This window comes from Sorghum bicolor, chromosome 1, assembly GCF_000003195.3.
Source record: "Sorghum bicolor cultivar BTx623 chromosome 1, Sorghum_bicolor_NCBIv3, whole genome shotgun sequence".
NCBI lineage: Eukaryota > Viridiplantae > Streptophyta > Magnoliopsida > Poales > Poaceae > Sorghum > Sorghum bicolor.
In genome coordinates this window covers 70,473,495-70,493,495 of record NC_012870.2, presented here as the reverse complement: position 1 = coordinate 70,493,495, position 20,001 = coordinate 70,473,495, and the positions used below count along the sequence as shown (strand labels likewise).

At 41.9% G+C, this 20,001-nt stretch overlaps 3 protein-coding genes across 5 annotated transcripts; all 3 read right to left on the bottom strand.

Moving 5' to 3' along the window:
- Positions 601 to 4,435, bottom strand: LOC8084951 (flagellar attachment zone protein 1). The gene is made up of 15 exons (XM_002465453.2): positions 4,173 to 4,435; positions 3,950 to 4,031; positions 3,803 to 3,825; positions 3,598 to 3,672; positions 3,475 to 3,528; positions 3,307 to 3,384; positions 3,136 to 3,204; positions 2,920 to 3,072; positions 2,671 to 2,839; positions 2,094 to 2,134; positions 1,696 to 1,785; positions 1,515 to 1,619; positions 1,254 to 1,421; positions 1,032 to 1,141; positions 601 to 950 (listed from the first exon to the last, which is right to left on the bottom strand). The coding sequence occupies exons 1-15, from the start codon at positions 4,203 to 4,205 to the stop codon at positions 875 to 877; spliced, it is 1,326 nt and encodes a 441-aa protein (XP_002465498.1). The 5' UTR covers positions 4,206 to 4,435; the 3' UTR covers positions 601 to 874.
- On the bottom strand, positions 5,912 to 13,391 carry LOC8084950 (serine/threonine-protein kinase ATG1c). Of its 3 annotated transcripts, none has more exons than XM_021447408.1 (13): positions 12,951 to 13,389; positions 12,258 to 12,375; positions 12,111 to 12,169; positions 11,916 to 11,980; positions 9,351 to 9,444; positions 9,180 to 9,260; positions 8,988 to 9,093; positions 8,316 to 8,388; positions 7,882 to 8,240; positions 7,412 to 7,755; positions 6,724 to 6,967; positions 6,560 to 6,630; positions 5,912 to 6,464 (listed from the first exon to the last, which is right to left on the bottom strand). In XM_021447408.1, the coding sequence occupies exons 1-13, from the start codon at positions 13,203 to 13,205 to the stop codon at positions 6,261 to 6,263; spliced, it is 2,073 nt and encodes a 690-aa protein (XP_021303083.1). In that variant the 5' UTR covers positions 13,206 to 13,389; the 3' UTR covers positions 5,912 to 6,260. The 3 variants fall into 3 exon arrangements, with proteins under 3 accessions (XP_021303083.1, XP_021303079.1, XP_002465497.1); XM_021447404.1 differs by having other exon boundaries at positions 7,412 to 7,788; positions 12,951 to 13,388; XM_002465452.2 differs by having other exon boundaries at positions 7,412 to 8,240; positions 12,951 to 13,391.
- Positions 14,287 to 18,122, bottom strand: LOC8084949 (digalactosyldiacylglycerol synthase 2, chloroplastic). Its single transcript, XM_002465451.2, has 5 exons — positions 17,947 to 18,122; positions 17,482 to 17,817; positions 16,694 to 16,960; positions 15,279 to 15,628; positions 14,287 to 15,120 (listed from the first exon to the last, which is right to left on the bottom strand). The coding sequence occupies exons 2-5, from the start codon at positions 17,764 to 17,766 to the stop codon at positions 14,628 to 14,630; spliced, it is 1,395 nt and encodes a 464-aa protein (XP_002465496.1). The 5' UTR covers positions 17,767 to 17,817; positions 17,947 to 18,122; the 3' UTR covers positions 14,287 to 14,627.

The window sequence follows — 20,001 nt, the reverse complement described above, 5'->3', positions numbered from 1 at the left end:
CTCGCCTAACGATGTACATGCACACGCTCTTCTTAACATACATAGAATATCTATACGCAGACTCGTTTAAGGCCTTGTTTGAATGTCATCGATTTCACCTCAAACCGCATGTTAAGATGGATTGAAGCTTAAGTTAGTTTAAGTTTCACTCACATGTGGATTGAGGTCTGTTTAGTTTCTTATGGAGTTGAAAATACAAAATGCCAATTAATTAGAATAATAGAAATGTAAAATGCCAAAAAATTTATTGTTATACTTAGTTTCATCCAAAATACAAAATTTATTCTTTATTATAGCCTTTGAGGCTCTTCTGGTTTTTTTTAAACTTCTTGAGGCTAAAATCCAAAGTGAAGAATGGCAACCATTTTGCTAAAAAAAATTATTTGATGTTTAGTTTTATTATACAAAATGATGGACCAAAATTTAGAATTTTAAAGGATGAAAGCAGAACTAAACAACCCCCTGATGCGAATACGAATACATCTAAACAAAGCCTAACGCTCAAAATCAAACATGCGGGCTCGTCAGACGCTCAAACTTCAACATGCGGACTCACCAAATGACAGGAATAAGCAAGACCAAAAAAAGTTGTCGAGCCCAATTTGTGGATTGAGGGGAGGGAATAATAATTTGTCGAACCCATCTTTTTTTTCCCTATTTAATTGCTCCCAGTTTACAAGATGAACCAGTGTGGGAATCGGGTATACAAGAGTATGGTACAGACAAAACAATCTCGACTGAACTCTCTACTTATGAATGGTGGCCACCAAAAGAACTGCTTTGCACCAGCATCTTGAAAATGGCATGAGATCAATACATTCACACGCAAATCAGTAAGGTGGGGCTTGTGCCCATGCCAGCTTCACAACATGTATCACTGGATCGTCGCATAAGTTTCTTGTTTCATTTTCATCAGGTTGCTCTCAATGTCTCTTAATACAGGTCTGTATCTGCACGAGATGGTAATGGTTTACTTTCACCTAGCAGAAACCAAAGTGTGTTTAGGGCAGATAAGCAGTATATATACTTACAAGCGTGCAAGGTTATTCTGTGCTTGGACTGCTTTCCTAAGCTCAGCTGAAAGTTTCATTATCTCTGCAGACAACCCCTCAGATCTGCTCTGTTCTTTTATAAGCTGATCCTATATGAATCAAAGTATGCACATTACAAATGACAATAAACTAATGGCATGATTTTAGTTACAATCGACTATAACCAATAATCTAAACAAAAAAAAAGCTCCAGTGATTAACCTTTAGAGAAATATTCTCGGTGACCATTTCTGGTGGGTTTGAGCTGTTTTCAATTTGCCCATCTGATTGGGTAGCGATATTGCTTACTTTCAACAGGCTAGCTTGTTCAAGTCTTAGTTTCTCCAAGTGAGAACGGAGCTCTTCATTTTGCTTCAGACAATCTCTAACCTGAAATTTTCTGTTAAGTCAAGAGGCAGAATTCTTATGCAAAGGATTGCATAACATAGATGCACAAAGTGACCAAGAAAGCCAATAGCACACCTGGTTTTCCCATTGTACTGTAATAGCCATGGCTTCTTGATAAGAAGTGGATACGGCTGAGTTCTCCTCAAACAGTTTCTCTATTTCTGAAGATTGAGAATCAATCTGTCTAACACGGTAAAAAATAATCAACATTTGGGACTAGTATAATTCAAAAAGAAAGTAAAGCGGCATTAAGCACCTCCATTAGCAGTTTTTGACGACTCCCCTCTAGCCTCTCAATCATCAAAGCCATGTCATGCAACTGGTTTTCAAGTTTTTCCCTATCTTGCTGTCATAATGAAAATTGGGTCAGTAGCTAAGGTACAGTTTGCGTGAATAGCTTAGTGAAGCTAGAAAAATACCATGAACAGATGCAAGTAACCAATGCAAGTAACCATTTCAATCATCCCCTTAAATACTAAGGTTTGACAAATCCATCAGGACTGAAGGTGTTTCAACCATCCAGATTGCCATTTGAAATGCATAGTAAATTATATTGGCTGTCTATACTCTATACCAGAACATGGGGTTATGCAGCATACGTGCAAAAAAATTATCAACAGAATCAACAATCTTAAAGTTCATTAGATACATTACCAATGAAAATGCCTTGCGTGCAGCAAACTCAGAAGCGTCGTCTGCACGGAAAGAAAAGATTTAATTCAAGGTTCCAATCCATGCAAATATCCTTTTTCTGGAACATGCAAGAAAAATTGCATATATCATTTGATTAAGAAAGAAGATGGTATGAAAGGAATTAGAGAAACCCCGAAAAGACACACCCAAGATGACCATAAGCCAAGAGCACTAGCGTAAGAGAATGCCCTGGCAAGTAACTCCTGGAGGCCTTTTGCTCCAGTAGCACACCGAAGGATGCATTCAATTGTGAATTGTGCCAAAGTCGTTGCAGTTCTCATTGAAGACAAAGTCGTTGCAGTTCTCAGCAAATATTATATCTAGAGTGTTGTCAGCAAGCATGCTTAATTTTGGATGTCACAAGATAAGAGCTACCTAGCATGTGACAGTGAAGTAATCAAAGACACTGCAGAATGATAAATATGGAAGAGAACACATGCTAGTAAGTAGAGTGAAGCTACATGTTTACTAGCATGAACTGTTGTTCTTCCTGACATTACAAAAGACAGAATAGCATAAGTATATGTATCCTCCATACCTGTAGCTTTCTTTGTCAACATAGTAATTTGATCTTCCAACTGTTGCTTTTCAGCCTCCAGAGAAGCAATACGGATTTGCTCTTTGGCTAGTTTTTCTTGCTCTTGTTGCCTCAGCTGGGACTCTTCAGCTAATTTTTGTTGCTCCTGTTGCCTTAGCAGTGACTCTTGCTGTGTTGTTAGTTTAGATGTAATGATTAGAGAAAGCGTGAAACAAGATAAAACACGCAGATTTTTTGAATAATCCTTGCCTTTAGCTGTGCCTGTAAATCTTGTATCTCCTTTTCCATGGAAACAGATTCCTCATTCGATGTTCCCATTGTATATCCACTGTAAGAGTGTCCCATTACTTGCTGCTGCAGGGTATTTAGCTGTGCTCTCAAGGAGGCTGAGTCTTCTTCTGCCTGTACATTTCAGGATTAGCAAAGTGACCATTCCACTAATAAGGAACATGTTTCAATAAATACCCTATACTGTTCTTCTTCTGCTTCCTTGAGTCGTTTCTTCATGCTCCTGAGTTGAGCTAGAGCATCCTCCTACTCAGCATACCAGGCAAAAGACATAATGGGAAGGCATGCATAATTAGATCATCGGACACATGATAAGCACAAATGCAACAAAAAACAAGTGTTTAATACCTTAGCAACTACAGCAGCATCTTTCTCCAAAGAAATGTCATTCAAGGTTTTTTTCAAAGAGGGCACTACATTCCGCTCCTGCAGAAAACAAATCAAGCCAAAAAAATAAAATAAAAGATAACAAAAACCCGGAGCTCGGCACAAATAACAATATACCCTATCACTCACGAGATCATTCAAACGGTTTACAAGGGCATCCTTCTCAACTTCCTTCTCAGCAATCTAGCAGAGACAATCAACGTCAGAACCTCCAAGTAGCTACATAATGAAACCCAATTGCATCCAAAGTACCTTGGACAAGAGCATTTTATTTTCCCTCTCCAATTCCATGTTCCCATTTTCAAGTTCTTGAACTCGAGCAAGAAGCTAGCATTCATACAAAAATGCTTGGTTACTCTCTAGAAAACACCAGGGGCTTATATTTGCAATCAGAATGCAATTTATCAATGATCGGAGTGCTCATGAAGAAGTGAACTGTATAGTATGCTAAACTGACCTCAGCTCCAGCTCTTTGGTTCCCTAAAGATCATCAGGCATTGGTAGAGACATACAGGGAAGGGAAATACAGCACAGAGTTAGCATCAAAGTAAAGCAAATTACGAGATAGTCATCCAGCGCGGGGTGGAGAGAAGGATGTACCAACCGTGAGAGTCGACGTGAGACGCCGCGATCGGGAGGGCGTGCTGCATCCTCTCGGCCGCTCTCTTCTGCCGGATCTCCTCCAGCTGCCATAAACACACGCACAAGATGATATAATTGGGACCTCGGGTCTCAGATCTCAGAAGCTGTACTAGCGGGGACACGGATCTGCGCGCCATCTCATTTGAAAAAGGGTCGAAATAAGGAGAAACGAGAAGAGGGCGTACGGTGCGGCGGCCCCGCGAGGCGTGTGCTTCCATTGCCGTGTCGGCTCAACGACCGATGGATCGATTTATTTGGGAGCTCCGGTTCTAGGCGGCCGGAACCATTCGCAGACCGACCTGGCGAGGTACCTCCCCTCCGGTTGGAACCCCTACCCTGGTCCTGCCGCCCTGGAGCTCGCGTCCCGATCGGCGACCGCTCGTCCGCCTGAGGGATCGCGCGGAGGTTGAAGATGGCTACGGACAGGGGACTAGGGGAGAGGTGGGTTGAGTTGGGGGCGCATGGGCCTTTTAGCCGGCCAGGTGTCCAGCCCATCAGTTAGGCAGGCCTTCATTTCCAAAAAAAAAAGGCAGGCTTTAGCCAGGGCAAGCAGAGGACATCATCAGCGTACCACCGCAGCAGCAGTAAAATCTATGCTTTATCTATAATTAAATTATACCTGATCTAATGAGTAGTATTAAATTTTTACTACAGTTTAAGCATATAATAATTAGCTCACCATAATTAGACCATAGAAGTTGTAGTTATGAATTATTCCAATTAATTATAGAAAAACATAAATATAAATTTACAATAAAAAAACATATCATATTATATGTTTGTTGTGTAGATCTACTCATAAGGAGCCTAATAAAATTAGAATTTTTATTTTTACGATCTTTTTGTGATTCACTATGATTTTTCAAAATTCGATGTAAATAAATAAATAAATAAATAAGACAAAAACATTGTCACTGTAGCAAAACCACCGTTCAAAACCGTTTATGGGTTATTTGATCTGTTTTGAAAAGTTCAAGGGTAGAAAATCTGGTTTATAGTTTTAGGATGAAGTAGTCCAACCTAAATAGTTTGAGAGATCACATAGACTTTTTACACGCATATATGTAGATATGATTTGTACCACATTGCCTACTAATGCAAGGTGTTAGCCCTATGCATTAGAGCATCTCCAACAGTTTTGCATATTGCTTTTTGCATTCTTGTTTTTTTGCCAAAATTCACAAAATATCTCTCCAACAGTTTTGCATATTTGTTTTGCATTTTTGAAAACTTGGCAAATTCCAGGTAGGCTTGGCATTTATGCAGAGTCCGTTCATGACTTGGCAAACACCGATCTGCCGCGACTCCCGCGCGCGACCGCGACTCCCACGCGCGATAGAAACCTCCTCTCGCGCCATATCTTTCCGGTCCGGACTCTGTCGCCATATATTTTCGCGCCGCTAGCCTCCTCTCGCGACCGATCTCAAGCGCCGTCGTACTGGGTACGGACCTCCGGAAGGGCTCTAGGGGATACCGCCGCTGCCGCTTCAACGCGTGAAGAAAGCCCGCGAACGGACTGAGACCACACGCGCGCTGAAAACTTTTGGCAGTTGGGTCTACATTTTGGTAAATGGCAAGTCAGATTTGCAAAACTTTTGGAGATGTCTTGTTTTTCTTCTTCCCATTTGCTTTTCAGAGTTGGCAAACTCCAACAAATGGCAAAAAAAAAATATGACAAACTGTTGGAGATGCTTAGAATCAGTCCATGAGACTCAATGCAAAATATATCTGCAATTTGCGTGGCATACCTTCTCTAATGCTCTTGGAAGCTACTGTAACGAAGACCTTTCATAAACTGTCAATGTTTGGCTGCTTGTGATGTTCGGCAAAGATGGCTGCTTGTGATGTTCGGCAAAGAACAGTTCTGAGCTTATGCATGGATATCGTCCAGCATAATAAATCTGACAACATATATGGCATGATATTAGGGGCGTAATTTTTCAGATAGCACACTTGCTAATACATAATAAAGAATCTACAAAGTAGCAGCCGATCTGTTTACATTTCCACAAGTGATCATGATTGCTCATTTGGTTTTCAAGCTTCTGCCTGAATTGACACAGAATGAACGTAACACGTACACTCCGCCTAATTCCACATTACAATAGTAGTCTGATCGAGTTACAATAGATTTTCGCTGCTCTGCCTAGTTCAACATTTCTGACATCTTACATGCCCTAGTTTGGGCCAACAAATATATTTACAAATGAAAGAATATTGTACAAGTCCACCGTTCCTCAACCTGAACAAGATTTGGGGGCACATGGCAGAAGTCAATGCCTCTGGCTTTGCATCTGACAGAGCCTGGTGTTGAGAGCTTCAATATATGTGCGCAGTCGATGCCGATCGGATCTTGTCAGAATCAAAGGGGGGTTGAGGGCAAGTGATGGTGCCTCGATCAAGAGAAAACGCAGCATGGATACCGCCCTCATATACCCAGTCATGGCATCCGCTGCTTTCCCAAACATCTCATCAACCTGTGAATTGAGATGAGAAACAAAACAAAAACAGGTGATCAAGAGGTAAACATGTCAGACTAGTTCTGGAATGGAATACACTGTGGTTTACTTACACCGCCTCGCCTTCCTATAAGTAAAGCCGATTGAAATATTATTTCAATTGCATCTGGTATCTCTGTACCATCTGTGTGCATAAGAACACTATCAGCATCCAAAAGGGTCTACCAAGAGACAGACAGATGGTAATGATCCACAGTTGGTGGTGTGTTTAACATACCAGCTATCTGGCCCACAGTGCTGGCTAGTTCTTCGGCATATTCAACTTCAGAGAGAAACTGTTTCTCTATCTGCATGCAGGCATCATCAGCTAGCTTCGAGGTCGCAAGCAAAGGGATATCCTGTGAGGGACTCTCCCTTGCAGGTGAAGCTACAAAGGTATTGCATAAATGAATTGCTTGCTTCCAGGTTGCAAGAACAATTAGCTGAATAGAGAACGCCTCCAATTGTCTGCCACCTTTGATCTTCAATCAAGTGGTTGTTCAGCAAAACAAAAGCAAGTAAGTGGTTGTTGCTATTGACAAACACTTTTAATGGTTAAATGCTGCTTGAAACTTTTCTTATTATAGAAAAGTTGGGTCTTGAGTTACTGGGATTCAAGCTTAAAGACAGTTCAGCTTAACTCAAACACATTGTTTGCTACTTGTAAGTCGTTCTAGCTTCTCTAGGTACATAGCTTCTGCTATGCACCTAGACATACATTATTGTCTAGATAGAAAAGCTAGAACGACTTACACTTTGGAATGGAGTATAACACAAAGCTTGGGATATATGAAAAGTGCATATTAAGTCGTGGTATGGATGAAAGTATTTCAATAAATTATAACCATCTCCAAAGGTTGAGTCAAAGTAAACTAAAACATAAGGAAAGCAAAGATACTGGGCACCATCAAGCAGATAAAATTTACCTCATCTCTGACCAACCCTGCTATGGCTGATGCATATTGCTCCAATAATCTAATCCTCGTCAGATAATCAGAGGGGGGCTGATCCATGGCATCACTTATATCCGCAGATCCCTGTGAAGTGCCAGATGCAGGAGAACAGTGGCTGTCGAAGCTACCAGTCCCAGCAGATTGTTGTCTATTAATTGGCAAACCATTTATCGGCATTGGTGCACTCAAGAAAGTTAACTTGGGTGGTGAAACAGACGATTTATCATATTTTGCTGGTAAGTTAAGCTGCTGAGAGGCATTTGTTGAAGACGACGATCCCTCCGGGTGTGGCCCAGACACAAAGACGTATTCCTGATCTACAAACTCTAATGAATCAATGATAGGGGAATCTACATTTACAAAGTAAAGAAATAATAATTTCAGTAAGAATTGTTCATAATAAAAATGAGTAAGTGCAAGATAGTCACTAATGACTTCCATACCTTCTGGATAAACACCTTTCGTACCATGTACTTCAGGAATCTTGCTTTCCTTGGTCATTTTACCAGTATGGCCATGGTGTTGGCTACTAGGTGCATGGTTATTGCCCAAGACATACCTGGAGAACAGACTGGTATGCTTTGATGGACTCTGGCCTGAAGCTTTATCCAATCTTTTACCCGTGGGAAGCCCATAAGATTTCATCGGGCTCTTACTGTCAGGAACTGGACCCTCATCCTGTCCACTTGACTCATCATCTAAAGGAAAAGGCATACAATCTTCTTGTGAACTTTGGCTTGAAGGCCTTGTTGGACTGCTATTATTTATTGGAAATCCATCTCTTATGTCAGATGGTGTCCGGCTGTAAATGCAATACCGAATACTTAAAACATCCCAACATGCAGTAGGAGAGAATATAGTGCAGACAAATCAATACCTCAAGGTCCTCTCTGGAGCATGTTCAGAAAGAAATGGGTGGTGCACAAATTCTTCAACTGTAAGCCGCTCCACTGGATCAATTACACAGATTAGCACAGCATCGTTAATGTTAGCCGATAACTGTATATGATAACAGCAGTAGTATAACACTACATATCAGCCTCTCTTTTAAATACTGGATATGAGGCTATGCTATGGATGTACATTATTAGCTTAGGCACTAGTGCTATGCTCAAATGCAAAAATAAGAACCACCCACTTTCGATGTTCTTATTTCCTAAACATACTTTTTGAAGTGGTATTCTGAAAACACTTTTATCTAAAACTGGCTAAATCTCTGCTGCAAAATTTCTTAATGTTAAGGAACAGTCTGAATTGAACATCAAATCTTAAAAATAGGCACTAACAGAGTCATAGTAAAAATAAAAGGGAAAATGACAGGGCAATTAAAACTGCACTTGCATGGTACCATTCATTTTGCAAAGAACAAATGCAATACATTAATACAACAATACTTGTAAAATTTCCCCATTCCAAGTCCCAACATAAGAATGATAACGCGGGCAAACTTCATTGAACCATCAATGAGACAATGACAATATCATAAAGCTCTATATGCACAGTGAGGATATCATAGGAACTCGATGTAACTACAAATTAGTGATTTAACCTGAATTGAGCCGCAGCAACTTTCTGCACAAGTCGATGCAGCCATGGCTCAACTCACAATCAGATGGGAATCGTATTTCCCGTGTCCTGAGTATATTTTTAAGCAACTGGGGAACCAAAAAAAAATCCATTAGCACTTGTAGTCAAATCTAGATCAGACGTACTGAAGTTATCTGAAATACTGGAGAAAAACCTGGATCTGATTATCCCCATTAAAAGGTGGTATTCCAGTAACAAGTTGATATAGAATGACACCAACACTCCACAGATCTGCCTGTTCTGTCAGGAATGGCCATTAAACACTGGGTCAAGCACCATAGTAAATATGATAAATCTGATATGAAACAGAAAGAAAAGCTCAGACCTTTGCATCATACTTCTGAGCTTGCATGACTTCTGGAGCCATGTAAAGTGGTGAACCACAAAGTGTTTCGGCTAGGGCGAACGGTTGCAAAAATCTGCTCGTGGAAAAGGGGAAAGCAAACTATCATATGTCTGACATATCAGAACAGCCCATTCAGGCATCCACCCCTTAAAGTGAACTTGGTCCAACAAAAATCGTGTTGCATGGAGAGAAAGCTGTGCGAATGTTACTATGAACTACAGAAGCAAGGAGCCAAAGTCTACCCTGAGCCTTATCTATTGTTATTCACAGTAAGTTACCTTGAAATATAGTCTTGTATTCTTATACTTGGTTTCTCCACATATTCTTATATTTTAACTTGTTTATGTAAATTTGAATGCAGAAACAAGCACGGGTTGAATAGATGAACCATACAGCAGGCCTGAATATTGCAAGCTATTAGGAGTCGAGATAGTTCTTTTAACTAAATTCTGGTGCATGAAGTTTTTCATGAAGATAAACAATTTTGTAACATTATGAAATGGTGCCCTGTTTTGCCGAAAGAAAAAAAATCAAAGAATGTGAACCACTTATAGTGATGTTTTCTATAACAAAGAATAGGTAATAGGATAAATATGTTGCAGAAGTGTTCTACCTTTGTATACTTATGTTTAGAAATGCCAGAAACTTCAGAGAGATCGCTACTAGCAATAAGCCCTAAAAGATCCTAAAGGAAATATAGTGCTGCATTAATGTTCATTGCATAAAGTCCAGATTCATTGGTTTAGCCATTTAGGACCCTGAAAATGTTATATGTAGTTAGGAAATGTTTATCATTCTTTCAAAATGCAACAGGTGCCAGTTTCAAATGCAGGCATGTGGCAGATGTTATTTCGAAATGTTGCAGAATTTTTTTCTGCCTGAAATGTGAAACGCCTTATGCGATGTTGCAGTAGCTATTTGGAGCCTTGTTGACGGAATGTTGCATGCGCTAGTGTAACTTTTACGGTTCTACCACATTCTGACCAGATGATATACATGATACATACTCATAGGGAGCATCTAGTCCAATAGTTGACACTCTGCAGTCAAATAAAGACTTGAGACTATTCCATGCAGGATGTGGGGACATCTGTTAGGAAAGGAGCAGATCAGTTTGTCCCATGTACAGTGTTTTTTCATGTCCTTCGTTGTTTCAGACTTTCAGACATTAACTAATGGGGCTATTGCGTTCTTACCCTTGTTTCAAAGTCCAATTGTGATTTTACCCTCGTTTTTGTCATCGTTGCGATTTTACCCTTGCTTTGTAACTACTAAGGCTCAGTTTACCCCTACTTTTAACTCTGTTAGTTGTTTCTGAAATAAAAAAAATAAAAAACAACAAAACCCTTCACAATAAGACCAAAGGACAATAATACCCCTTATCCAATCATATCTTTCCCCAATTCCCCATTCTCTCTATCTCTCTGCCGTATCCTCTGTGTCTCTCCCATGTAACCCTAGCGGCTGGGCAAGCACGGAATCAGCGGGCGTCACGACGGCCGGTCGCGCGGAGGGCCAGGCCAGCAATTGCCGCACAGGAGCCGCGTTGGGCTTTGAGCGGGAGGCACGCTGCGTCGGGCTTCAGGCGGGAGCGCACCGCGTCTGGCTTCGTGCTGGAGGCGCGCCGCGTCACGCTGGAGGCAGCCGCGTCGGGCTTCAGGCGCCGCGTCGGGCTGGAGCGTGGTGTCGGGCAACCAGGCGCCGCACGGGTGGGCTGCAGAAGCCACATCGGGCGGCCAGGAGGCTCTGCGTCCGGCGGTCAGGGCCCTGTGCGGGTGGGCGCCAGACACTAGTGCTGGTGAGCGGCAGGAGATGGATTTACGCAATGTTGGTGAAGAGACTAGGTAAGATTTGGAGCTCCTATGGTGTGATTTTGTAGGGAAATTAGTTTCTCTTTGTAAAGCGATTCGGATAACTGTGTATTCGCTGGTGTAATTCCTAGGAGGATAACTGTGTATTCGCTGTGTATCTATCTATATTTGCATGTTGTGTGGAAATATATGTAACAAGTTGTCTAACGTTGCTGTCATTTTTTTTTTCTAAAAACAAAGGTAAAATCACAATGTACTCAGAAAAGTAGGATTATTTTTGCAAGGGCAAAGTTGTCCTTGCCAAGCCAATTTAACACTGTTACTGGCAGTTCACGGAGTAGGGGTAAAGTAAAGCTTCGTTTTGACAAAGCAGGGGTAAAATCGCAATGGTAACAAAAGCGAGGGTAAAATCACAATTGGACTTTGAAACAAGGGTAAGAACGCAATAGCCCCTTAACTAATCACTACCAGAAACAATTTCAAAGAACAATAGACAACACATGGATCTCAGTTGACTCCACCATCAAGAAAGGGAGGAGTGGAAAAGATGGAAGGCCATTTGATCAATCTGTCAGTAGCAGTACTGGTATATTAATTGCATCCAAACCAGTAGAAATAAAATCACAAAAACAGGCATATACGCAACTCAGTTGCAGATAAACTCAGAAATTTAGGACATTTGTAGAAATATGTGCTAATATTTCATCTAAGAAATGAAAGAAATGGAACTCACTTTGCAAATCCAAAGTCGGCAATCTTCAACAGAGAATTTTCATTATTTTCAACAAGAAGAATGTTCTGTTTGCAAAACCAGAAAATTCAGAAACCAATAAATTAGATAAATGTAACCACCGTATATTTCTTGAACTCTTGACCATGGAATATTCAGATATCATGGAACCAGAAACTAGAAAGCGAGTAAGCAAACCTGAGGTTTTAGGTCTCGGTGAACCACGTTATTATCGCGAAGCATTTGCAGACCAGATGCTGCCAGAATAATGAGACATTATGAGAAAAGCTAAGGAGAGAGGGGTGGGGGTGGGGGTGGGGGGCTGGCGATTGATGAATCACTTGCCTAACTGACGGATGAAATGCTTAGCAACCTTTTCAGAAACTCTTCTATGGCGTTGAAGGTATGCATGTAAGTCACCACCTCGACAATACTCCAATATGAGATATATCCTCCCATGATCCTAATCATACACAATAGTTATTTATGGTAATTACTAATTAGAAACAGAATGTTCTTTATTTGCTGAACAAGAAAATGAAAATAACATTAATACCAGAGAAAAAAATTGAGCCTATGAGTTTGCTATTAAACTGGTAAAGTCCACTCACAACATCGAGATTCAGCATTAAAAGTACTTCTTTTATTTCCTAAAAGTTCCACAAAATCATAGCCTCCAGAAAACACCTAACAAATTTAACCAAGCTAAAGCCCACATAGGATTTCATGAAATCGTTAGCCCGTCAGGACTGGACCTCCTATTTCAAGCAAGGCAGCAACTGGTGAGCGAACATTCAGAGCTATCCTTCGCAAACTAGTTCCATCCAAAGGGACAAAGTTAGACAGGGTATCCTTTGCTTAGAGTTCCTACCTACCTAAAATGCTCACGGTAAGCTAGAATTCACCGGAGGAACTCCTCAATTTCATGCATCCTAGGCCTACAATCAGACCCCAGCACTAAGTCATTGCAGATCCACATCGATATCGCGGGAGATCATGAGCGACATCAAATGGGGCGGCAAGCCGCGGGCGGGGTACCTTGATGGAGTCGTGGAGTGCGATGACGTTATCATGTCGGATGCGACGGAGGATGTCGACCTCGGAGAGCAGGCTCTCGCGGAGCTTGTTGCTGAGACGCTCCATGGCGATCTCCTTCACCGCCACCTCCGTGCCCCGCGCCCGGTGCCGCCCCAGCCACACCTGCGAGTAGGCGCCCGACCCGATCGGCCGCAGCAGCTCGTACTCCCCCACCCGCCGTCCGGCCCCGCCGCGGCCGCTGGCGCCGTCCCCCATCGTTCCCGTGTCCAGTAACTTGCCTAGCGCGCCGCCGCAGCTCTCGCGGGGACGGCGCCGCCACGCAGGAGATGCCGCCGTGGGGAGAAGCAACCGCGTCGTTGCTGCGCGGAACAGAAAAGAGAAGGAGAGAAGGAAACCGGGTCAGGTCGTGTTCACCCCGCGGCGGCGGGGCCGGCCCTATGGTTATCCCTATCCGCTCCTCTTATAAGATTCCGACGTCTTTCGTAAGATTCTCCTCCTTGAGAATATGATATATCCGTTTATTTTGGCCACAAAAGCAATATATAGTGTTGCATCATATTAATGTTGCTTTTTTATGATGTGAACAGGGAAAACATGCTCTTCAGATTATATATAATAATATCTACGTTATAGCCTTTGTTTTTTAATGAGCTAACACGAATTTCTTCATAACAAAATCAACAAGGACGACGACATGCTTAGATCCAACTCAACTAAAACTTAGCTAGCTAATTGATAGACCAAAAAGCCAGCTAAATATCAAAGGTGTTTGGATCCTCTAGCTAGTTGAAAACCTTAACCATGTTATACCTCATTAATTCCATTGTTTAGTTAGCTAAACTTAGCTAGGGGTAGTTTGATCATTGAGGCCTTTTAGCTGATTTCAGCTAGGTTGAAACAGTCAAAGGGATTATGTACATTTTTGTCTTTAGCTAAAGTTTAATTGAGTTTAGCTATGAGCTGTTTGAATGCATCGTAGCTAAAAGAACAGCATACCGCTAAAATAATCACCATAGCTGCAAAAAGCAAAACGATTACTATATAAATAAAATCTTTTAGAACAGCATACCGCGGAAATTCATCACCTCTCTTCCTCCTTTCAGTTGTAATCGTAATCTTTTTAGTTTCTCCTTAATAAATTTTCAGTAGAGGCCTTGCGCCTCTCCTGTTCCCTCAAAAAAAATTATGTTAGATTGTCAAATGGGGCTTGTAAGAAGGAATGCTGGGCAATCTTATATGAGCTACTCGCCCACAAAAAGCAAAGTAAAAGTTTCATCAATTGGCGCACAGATTCTAGGCGGGGTCATAAAAGTTTCATCAGCTGCATCCGCATGCATGGCTGCGAAAACAAGGTGCATCTTATTATACAATACAATCTTCAACACATGTGTCAATCCTGGGAAACGACATGATGAAAAACAGTCTACACATATGAGATCGTAATACTAGTGTGCACTTCACAGCTTAAGATTTACAATCAGAAGATACGATGCATCCAGGGACTTCAGAACGCCTCTGACATGTGAAGGAAAAATGCAGTGCCGCCACACCAGAACACCACATAGAATGCCTGTTTGATCAATCTGAGAACCTTTCCGAGTGACAAATCTTTTTGCCATTGAGTTAGACTGGTTAATCCTATTGTCCATGACAACAACATCGCAAGAAAAGCTAATGTTATCCCTGCAATTTCCACCCAAGTTCCTTGCATTGCTGTTCATCCGGCTGCAACGTGTTTGGTATTGCACCGAACACACAACGGGCAGTTTCAATCCCAGAGATAGTGTTATGGAAAAATGCTGATGCCTCTTCCATGTTCTTCTGTAGGTTGTCTGGGGAGATGCGCATGAAATGCGGAGAAGCTGGTGGTTGTTGCCCCACAGGCATAGTTGGTGCAATATCGGCAACCCTAACGAATCTTTCTGTTGCTGCCTCCCAGGAAAGCTCATGCCTCAAATCATCTGACAGTGGGATAGGTTCTTCTCCCAAAGCTTTCATTGTTAGTGTCACAAACTCTTTCTCAGTACTGTACATGTGACAATTAGGAAATCTTTTGAAAAAATCATTTGAAGGATGGTTTGCACAGATCACAATCTTCCCCATCGCCAAAGCTTCTGCAGTTGTTGTGCATACCACATCAGTTGTGCTTGGGTTTATGAAAACCTTGTAGCTGAGACAAACAATGGAATGGATAATACAGTTCAGTCGAGACTCAAAGAGTATAAATCGATAGCATAAAGAACTATCATAAATTATACCTGAACATAAAACAATCTAGCAGCTACTAAGAATGTATGAAAAGGTATTGTTCATCTATTGAATACTCACTCGTGAAATATTGAATCTCCATGATCACGGCCTGGATAGACTCTAATATCTAAGCTCAGTCGCTCAGCTGATGCTTTTACTTCATCAGCATCTTCCCCACTGCCATACAACTCCATTTTAAGAACAGACAATTCCATTTGGTGCTTATGAAGAAGATGAAGAAGCTCTGTGTAACCTTTACTCCAAACCATCTTTCCAATATAATATGCACCCTTGAAGAATGCTTGTTCTCTTTGGCATAGCTCCTGATGTTTCAATTTGCCAATTTCAATAAATTTGGGGTTAACTCCATGAACATTACAAATCACAGACCTAGGAACATCCTGAGTTGCTGCAGACAATCTTATAACCTTCAAGAGAAGGGTTATAAGAAGGAGTCAGAAAAACTGCACATAAGAAATCAAAGGTAAATTATGCTTCAAATAAAGTGGAGCACATGATTATTGTTATATATAATTATCAATGATTTTGAATTACCAATACAGCACATGATGTCATATGGTTTGTGTTTTACTGTTACGTAGTAAGCAGGGCGTCTACTGACCTAATAAAAAAGGAAAAACATTATAAGCAGTGGCAGCTACTGCCCTAAAAAAGGGAAAGAAATATAAGCAGGGCAGCTACTAACTTAACAAACTAACTGTTTTTACCAAAAAATAAGAAGAATGATGGATGAGTTTTATCTGATCCCTATGTAAAATGGTGACTCTATCGATGCATAACATGTTTGTTGATTTAATCAAGTTATGTTCTTCAGTAGATCGGTAGCTGATAACAAAGTAGAAGAATTAGCAAGATACACAAATTTAACGAATCCTAGGTTGCAAAAGTACTATTCAGGTTAAGAACAAGTTGGCTCTGACCATGAAGAGTACAAAGTGAACAAGAAGGCTACTAGGTTGACAACTGCTATAGGTATAAGTGTGATTGTCTAAGATTAGGTCCGTGTTTATCTTTGGCCAGAAGTCGCTAGTTATGCCTTATGCACTCCATTATACTTAGACCCCCCATCTACTTGCCATATTTATAGTGACGTCTGGTATATTATCCTTACTTTAGATCAATCTTGCTACGTTTCTTGGGGAGTTGCAAAGCAACAGCAGACAGCCCTGGAAGTCATACAATAGTTGTCAACTGTTCAAAGTTCTCGTTTTTCAATCTTGAGACTGTTGCATATGCTTAAAGAAGGTGCAAGGGTGTAGGTGTGTCAATCTAGGATGACTGCACCAGTGAAATGTTGTGTTTGGTTTAAAATTGTGTATCCATGTTGCCTATATATTTTACCATTCAGCCACAGTTGACAACATTGCTATTGTCCATCCAATCTTAACAGAAGCACTGATATTAATCACCACGGAAGAGCCTGGAAACAGAACAAAAGAAACAAGACTGGATAGAAAAATGGAAGGGCTAACCTTATGACAGTAGATGTCTGTAACCCAAGAATTAATGTGTTTTAAGATAAACGCACTGATATATCCATTTTTCTCTCTTTTCACGTATTCCAAATAGTTTGTGTGAACAACACCTATAACTTTTGGGAACTTGCTTTTCCACCTCCGTCCATGATGGTACCAAGTAAGATGTTCTGGCTCTTCTAGCACTGCAATATCTGCTTTATCATCAGATATTGTCTGACTGATGTCTCCAACAGGTAAAATACTTCTTTTCTCAGTTGAAAACTGCATATGGACATCATCAGAAGGTTAGTCTATCATATTATCTCAAGGTCAAGAACATCATCTTCAGCATAAATGACTTATACATTAGTAATTTTAGTTCCCTCCTTTCTCCATATGCTAAAGCCAGTGCCACTAAATCAGAAGTCTAAAGACATGTTTCATAGCATTCTACTATGTGCTCCAGTACCACAAATTTTCTAGTCATTCGAGTATTGATGTACTTGCATATAACTTGCTAAAAATTGAACTGTCTCATACCATCTATTTCACTGGTATCGAGCACACTGTTCTACGTTTAAATTCCGTCGCTAACACAAATTCACGAGATGCTTGTTTATAGACATGAACGAGCTATCCCAGAATTCAGAATCAGGTAAGCCATCATCTTTGGTAGGGAAAGGGTGGGGGTCTGCGTATGGTTTACAGCGAAGGAGTAAACCATGGTAATCCATACCTGTACAACCATCATATTAACATGGCACTTCAAACTATATATTCAAGATTTTTTGCTTGACTTTTACCTTCCCAGGATAGAACTTTATGTCAAACTTCGGCAACGGCCCAGTCCGCTCCTCAAGCCACTGCCGCACATAGTTTTCCTGCTCTGCTGGCGAACTGAACTTCATCTTGTTTGGATAAACGAGCTCCTGATCTCCCTTGGACAGCCAAGGCACCACCAGCGTGACCTCCCAGTTTCCAGCCTTGGCAAGGTATGCAGCTCGAAACAGTGGGTTTACAGCAGTCCCAGTCATCCACGGCAAGCACGCTGTGGTAAATATCGCAATATGCTGCTGCTTCCGCGCCATGGACACAGAACCACCCACAGCACGTCAGCACCCCAGCTGCTGCTGCTGCGGCTGCAATGTCCAAGAGACAGCGATACTAGTACTTTCAATCCACCGGCGGAGCCGAGGCCCGACCACCCTGAGCAGCTGGCCGGGCTCCCACGGTACAGCGGAGGCGGGAGGGGAGAGGGAGGTGCGTACGCAGGGTCGCCGGCCGGTGCACGGAGGACGGAGGCGAGGGCGCGAGGCGACTGGCGAGAGGCGGGAGGGGGAGCCGCCGACGCCGCCGCCGCCGCCGAGCCTGGGACTGCCCCTCCTTAGATGGACGCCGCCGAGGGGGAGCCGCTCCGATCCCTGGGACCGAGTCTGAGCGCGAGTGGGGGAAGGAGCAGAAGATCTGCGCGGAAGGACCGAGCCTGAGCGGCGCTGCGAGGAAGATGGAGCGTCGGCGCTGCGCTGCAAGGAGCCGCCGGTGTGTGGGTTTGATGGGCCACTAAATAAAAGCCCAAAATAACTTTTTTTCTCCTTTTTTTAGCAACTTCTATTTTTTTAACATCTTTTGACAAATTAGCACCTATATAATTAATATCTATATTTTTAGAATAATATATGTTAAGAATAATACTAGTGTCTCCGGAGCCCATCACAAAACATTGTGACATAATGATTTCTTAAAAAAAATACAAACCTTATTAGGAGGAATTATGAAAATATTCTCTCACACCTTTCCTATAAAAAGGAAAGAGGGGAAATAGACAAGGACTTATGTATTTATTTGCTCTTTCTTAATTGTTCTTCACCATCTTCTTTATTCGGTTTAAGATCAAAATTATAATGTCTACTACATCACAAAACTCTTAAGGATTAGGAACGCTTAGCATGCTTAAAATTAGTCAGCGAGTCACTGCTCGCTTAGAACTTAACCTCTCTTATAATCTTGCGTTATGTTTATCTTGTTATTATTAGTATGATAATACGTCCAGGCTTTATAAAACTTTTGGCTCCGCCACTACTTCAACTAGATGATACCCCGCGCGTTGCTGCGGAAATCGATAGCTTTTCTTCGCTATAAATTGATTTGCTCACCGACTACTCCGGTCCATGAACGACTATGATACTCACTCCAGAACATGCTGTCGATCCAATGACTTCAGCCTGAACCGCAAGATGAAGTCCACGGCTGCTCTTCCTCCCATCGCCAGCACTCAGTTGCTGCTGCTGCTGCCATCTCTTGACTCTTGAGCGTGTGCATCGCTTCTCCTTATTATATCCTTCTCTTTCTAGGACTGCTGCTCGTTGCCGGTGCCAAGCCGGTGTGACCTGCTGGTTGTACCGCCTCTTGCCCGGATCTTGCCGAAGTCAGCACCGATGGAGATGGCTCGAACGATGCTCAGGATTGAGAAGGCCATCACGACAGCTCCTAGTCCATGTGTGCAATGAACGGACAAATGGAATTGTCCAGGAACTTTGCTTGCTTCTTTAGTTTATATTATATATAAATAGGTCATGGACTGCTGCATGGTCTCCTGATGCAACACATTAATGGTCATTTATTAATTGCTTATGAGTGGCAACGTTGGGAGTATGTAGTGGCTGTAATTGTTTGCGGAGCATGTAGTGGCCGTTTATGTTAATTTCTGAGAGTGGAGACATTTGTAGCTTGTAAGTGCATGGCAACATTAATTTGAAGCAGTTTTTAATTACTCAGTTGATGATGGGAAAGATGATAACTGACTAAGGATGATGACATGGAGGGTGACGTGGCTGCACGAGAATGCTGGAAAATATGGTAGTGGGGATCTCCTATTTAGACATAGAGGATTATAGGAGTATTGCCTAAGAATAGCATAATATCCGAAGAAAAGAAGAACATAATGATGGTATCTCAAAATTGTTTGCTCTTAGTTCTTCCCGCCCCCACAAAAAAAGGTCCAGCCCCATCAAATACAGAGAATGACCCATTGCCAAAAGCAGGATAGTGGGGAGCACCTAATTCGACGCCCCACAAATGCAAGTGTGACTCACGAATGCTAGGGGTTTCACGAGAGATCCACCGAGGAAAAGCCTGACTGGGACAACAATCTAAGCTCTTCGGCCTCTAATCGTCTGCTTGTATGCGCTAATTGGCTCATGAACTGTCTAGGGTCATCGCATATTATACAGCTACTAAATCAAGACTCTCAAACCATCCAATTCCACGACCCAAGCATCCTACTCAAACTATTTTGTTTGCCGACACAAATCACCCTGTACCAT

Bases quoted from the DNA above. Each gene is read 5' to 3' on its own strand.
- LOC8084951 (XM_002465453.2), bottom strand. From the start codon at position 4,205: ATGGAAGCACACGCCTCGCGGGGCCGCCGCACC. The intron at 3,826-3,949 runs GTTGGTACATCC...GATGATCTTTAG, and splicing joins GTCTCACGTCGACTCTCACG to GGAACCAAAGAGCTGGAGCT. The intron at 2,135-2,670 runs GTATGGAGGATA...CTTTCCGTGCAG, and splicing joins GTTGACAAAGAAAGCTACAG to ACGACGCTTCTGAGTTTGCT.
- LOC8084949 (XM_002465451.2), bottom strand. From the start codon at position 17,766: ATGGCGCGGAAGCAGCAGCATATTGCGATATTTACCACAGCGTGCTTG. The intron at 15,629-16,693 runs GTTAGCCCTTCC...CTTCTCTTGAAG, and splicing joins CAGACATCTACTGTCATAAG to GTTATAAGATTGTCTGCAGC. The intron at 15,121-15,278 runs GTGAGTATTCAA...TGTTTGTCTCAG, and splicing joins GGAGATTCAATATTTCACGA to CTACAAGGTTTTCATAAACC.
- LOC8084950 (XM_002465452.2), bottom strand. From the start codon at position 13,205: ATGGGGGACGGCGCCAGCGGCCGCGGCGGGGCCGGACGGCGGGTGGGG. The intron at 12,376-12,950 runs GTACCCCGCCCG...GTGTATGATTAG, and splicing joins CACTCCACGACTCCATCAAG to GATCATGGGAGGATATATCT. The intron at 6,465-6,559 runs GTAAGTAAACCA...CTCAATTCACAG, and splicing joins TTATAGGAAGGCGAGGCGGT to GTTGATGAGATGTTTGGGAA.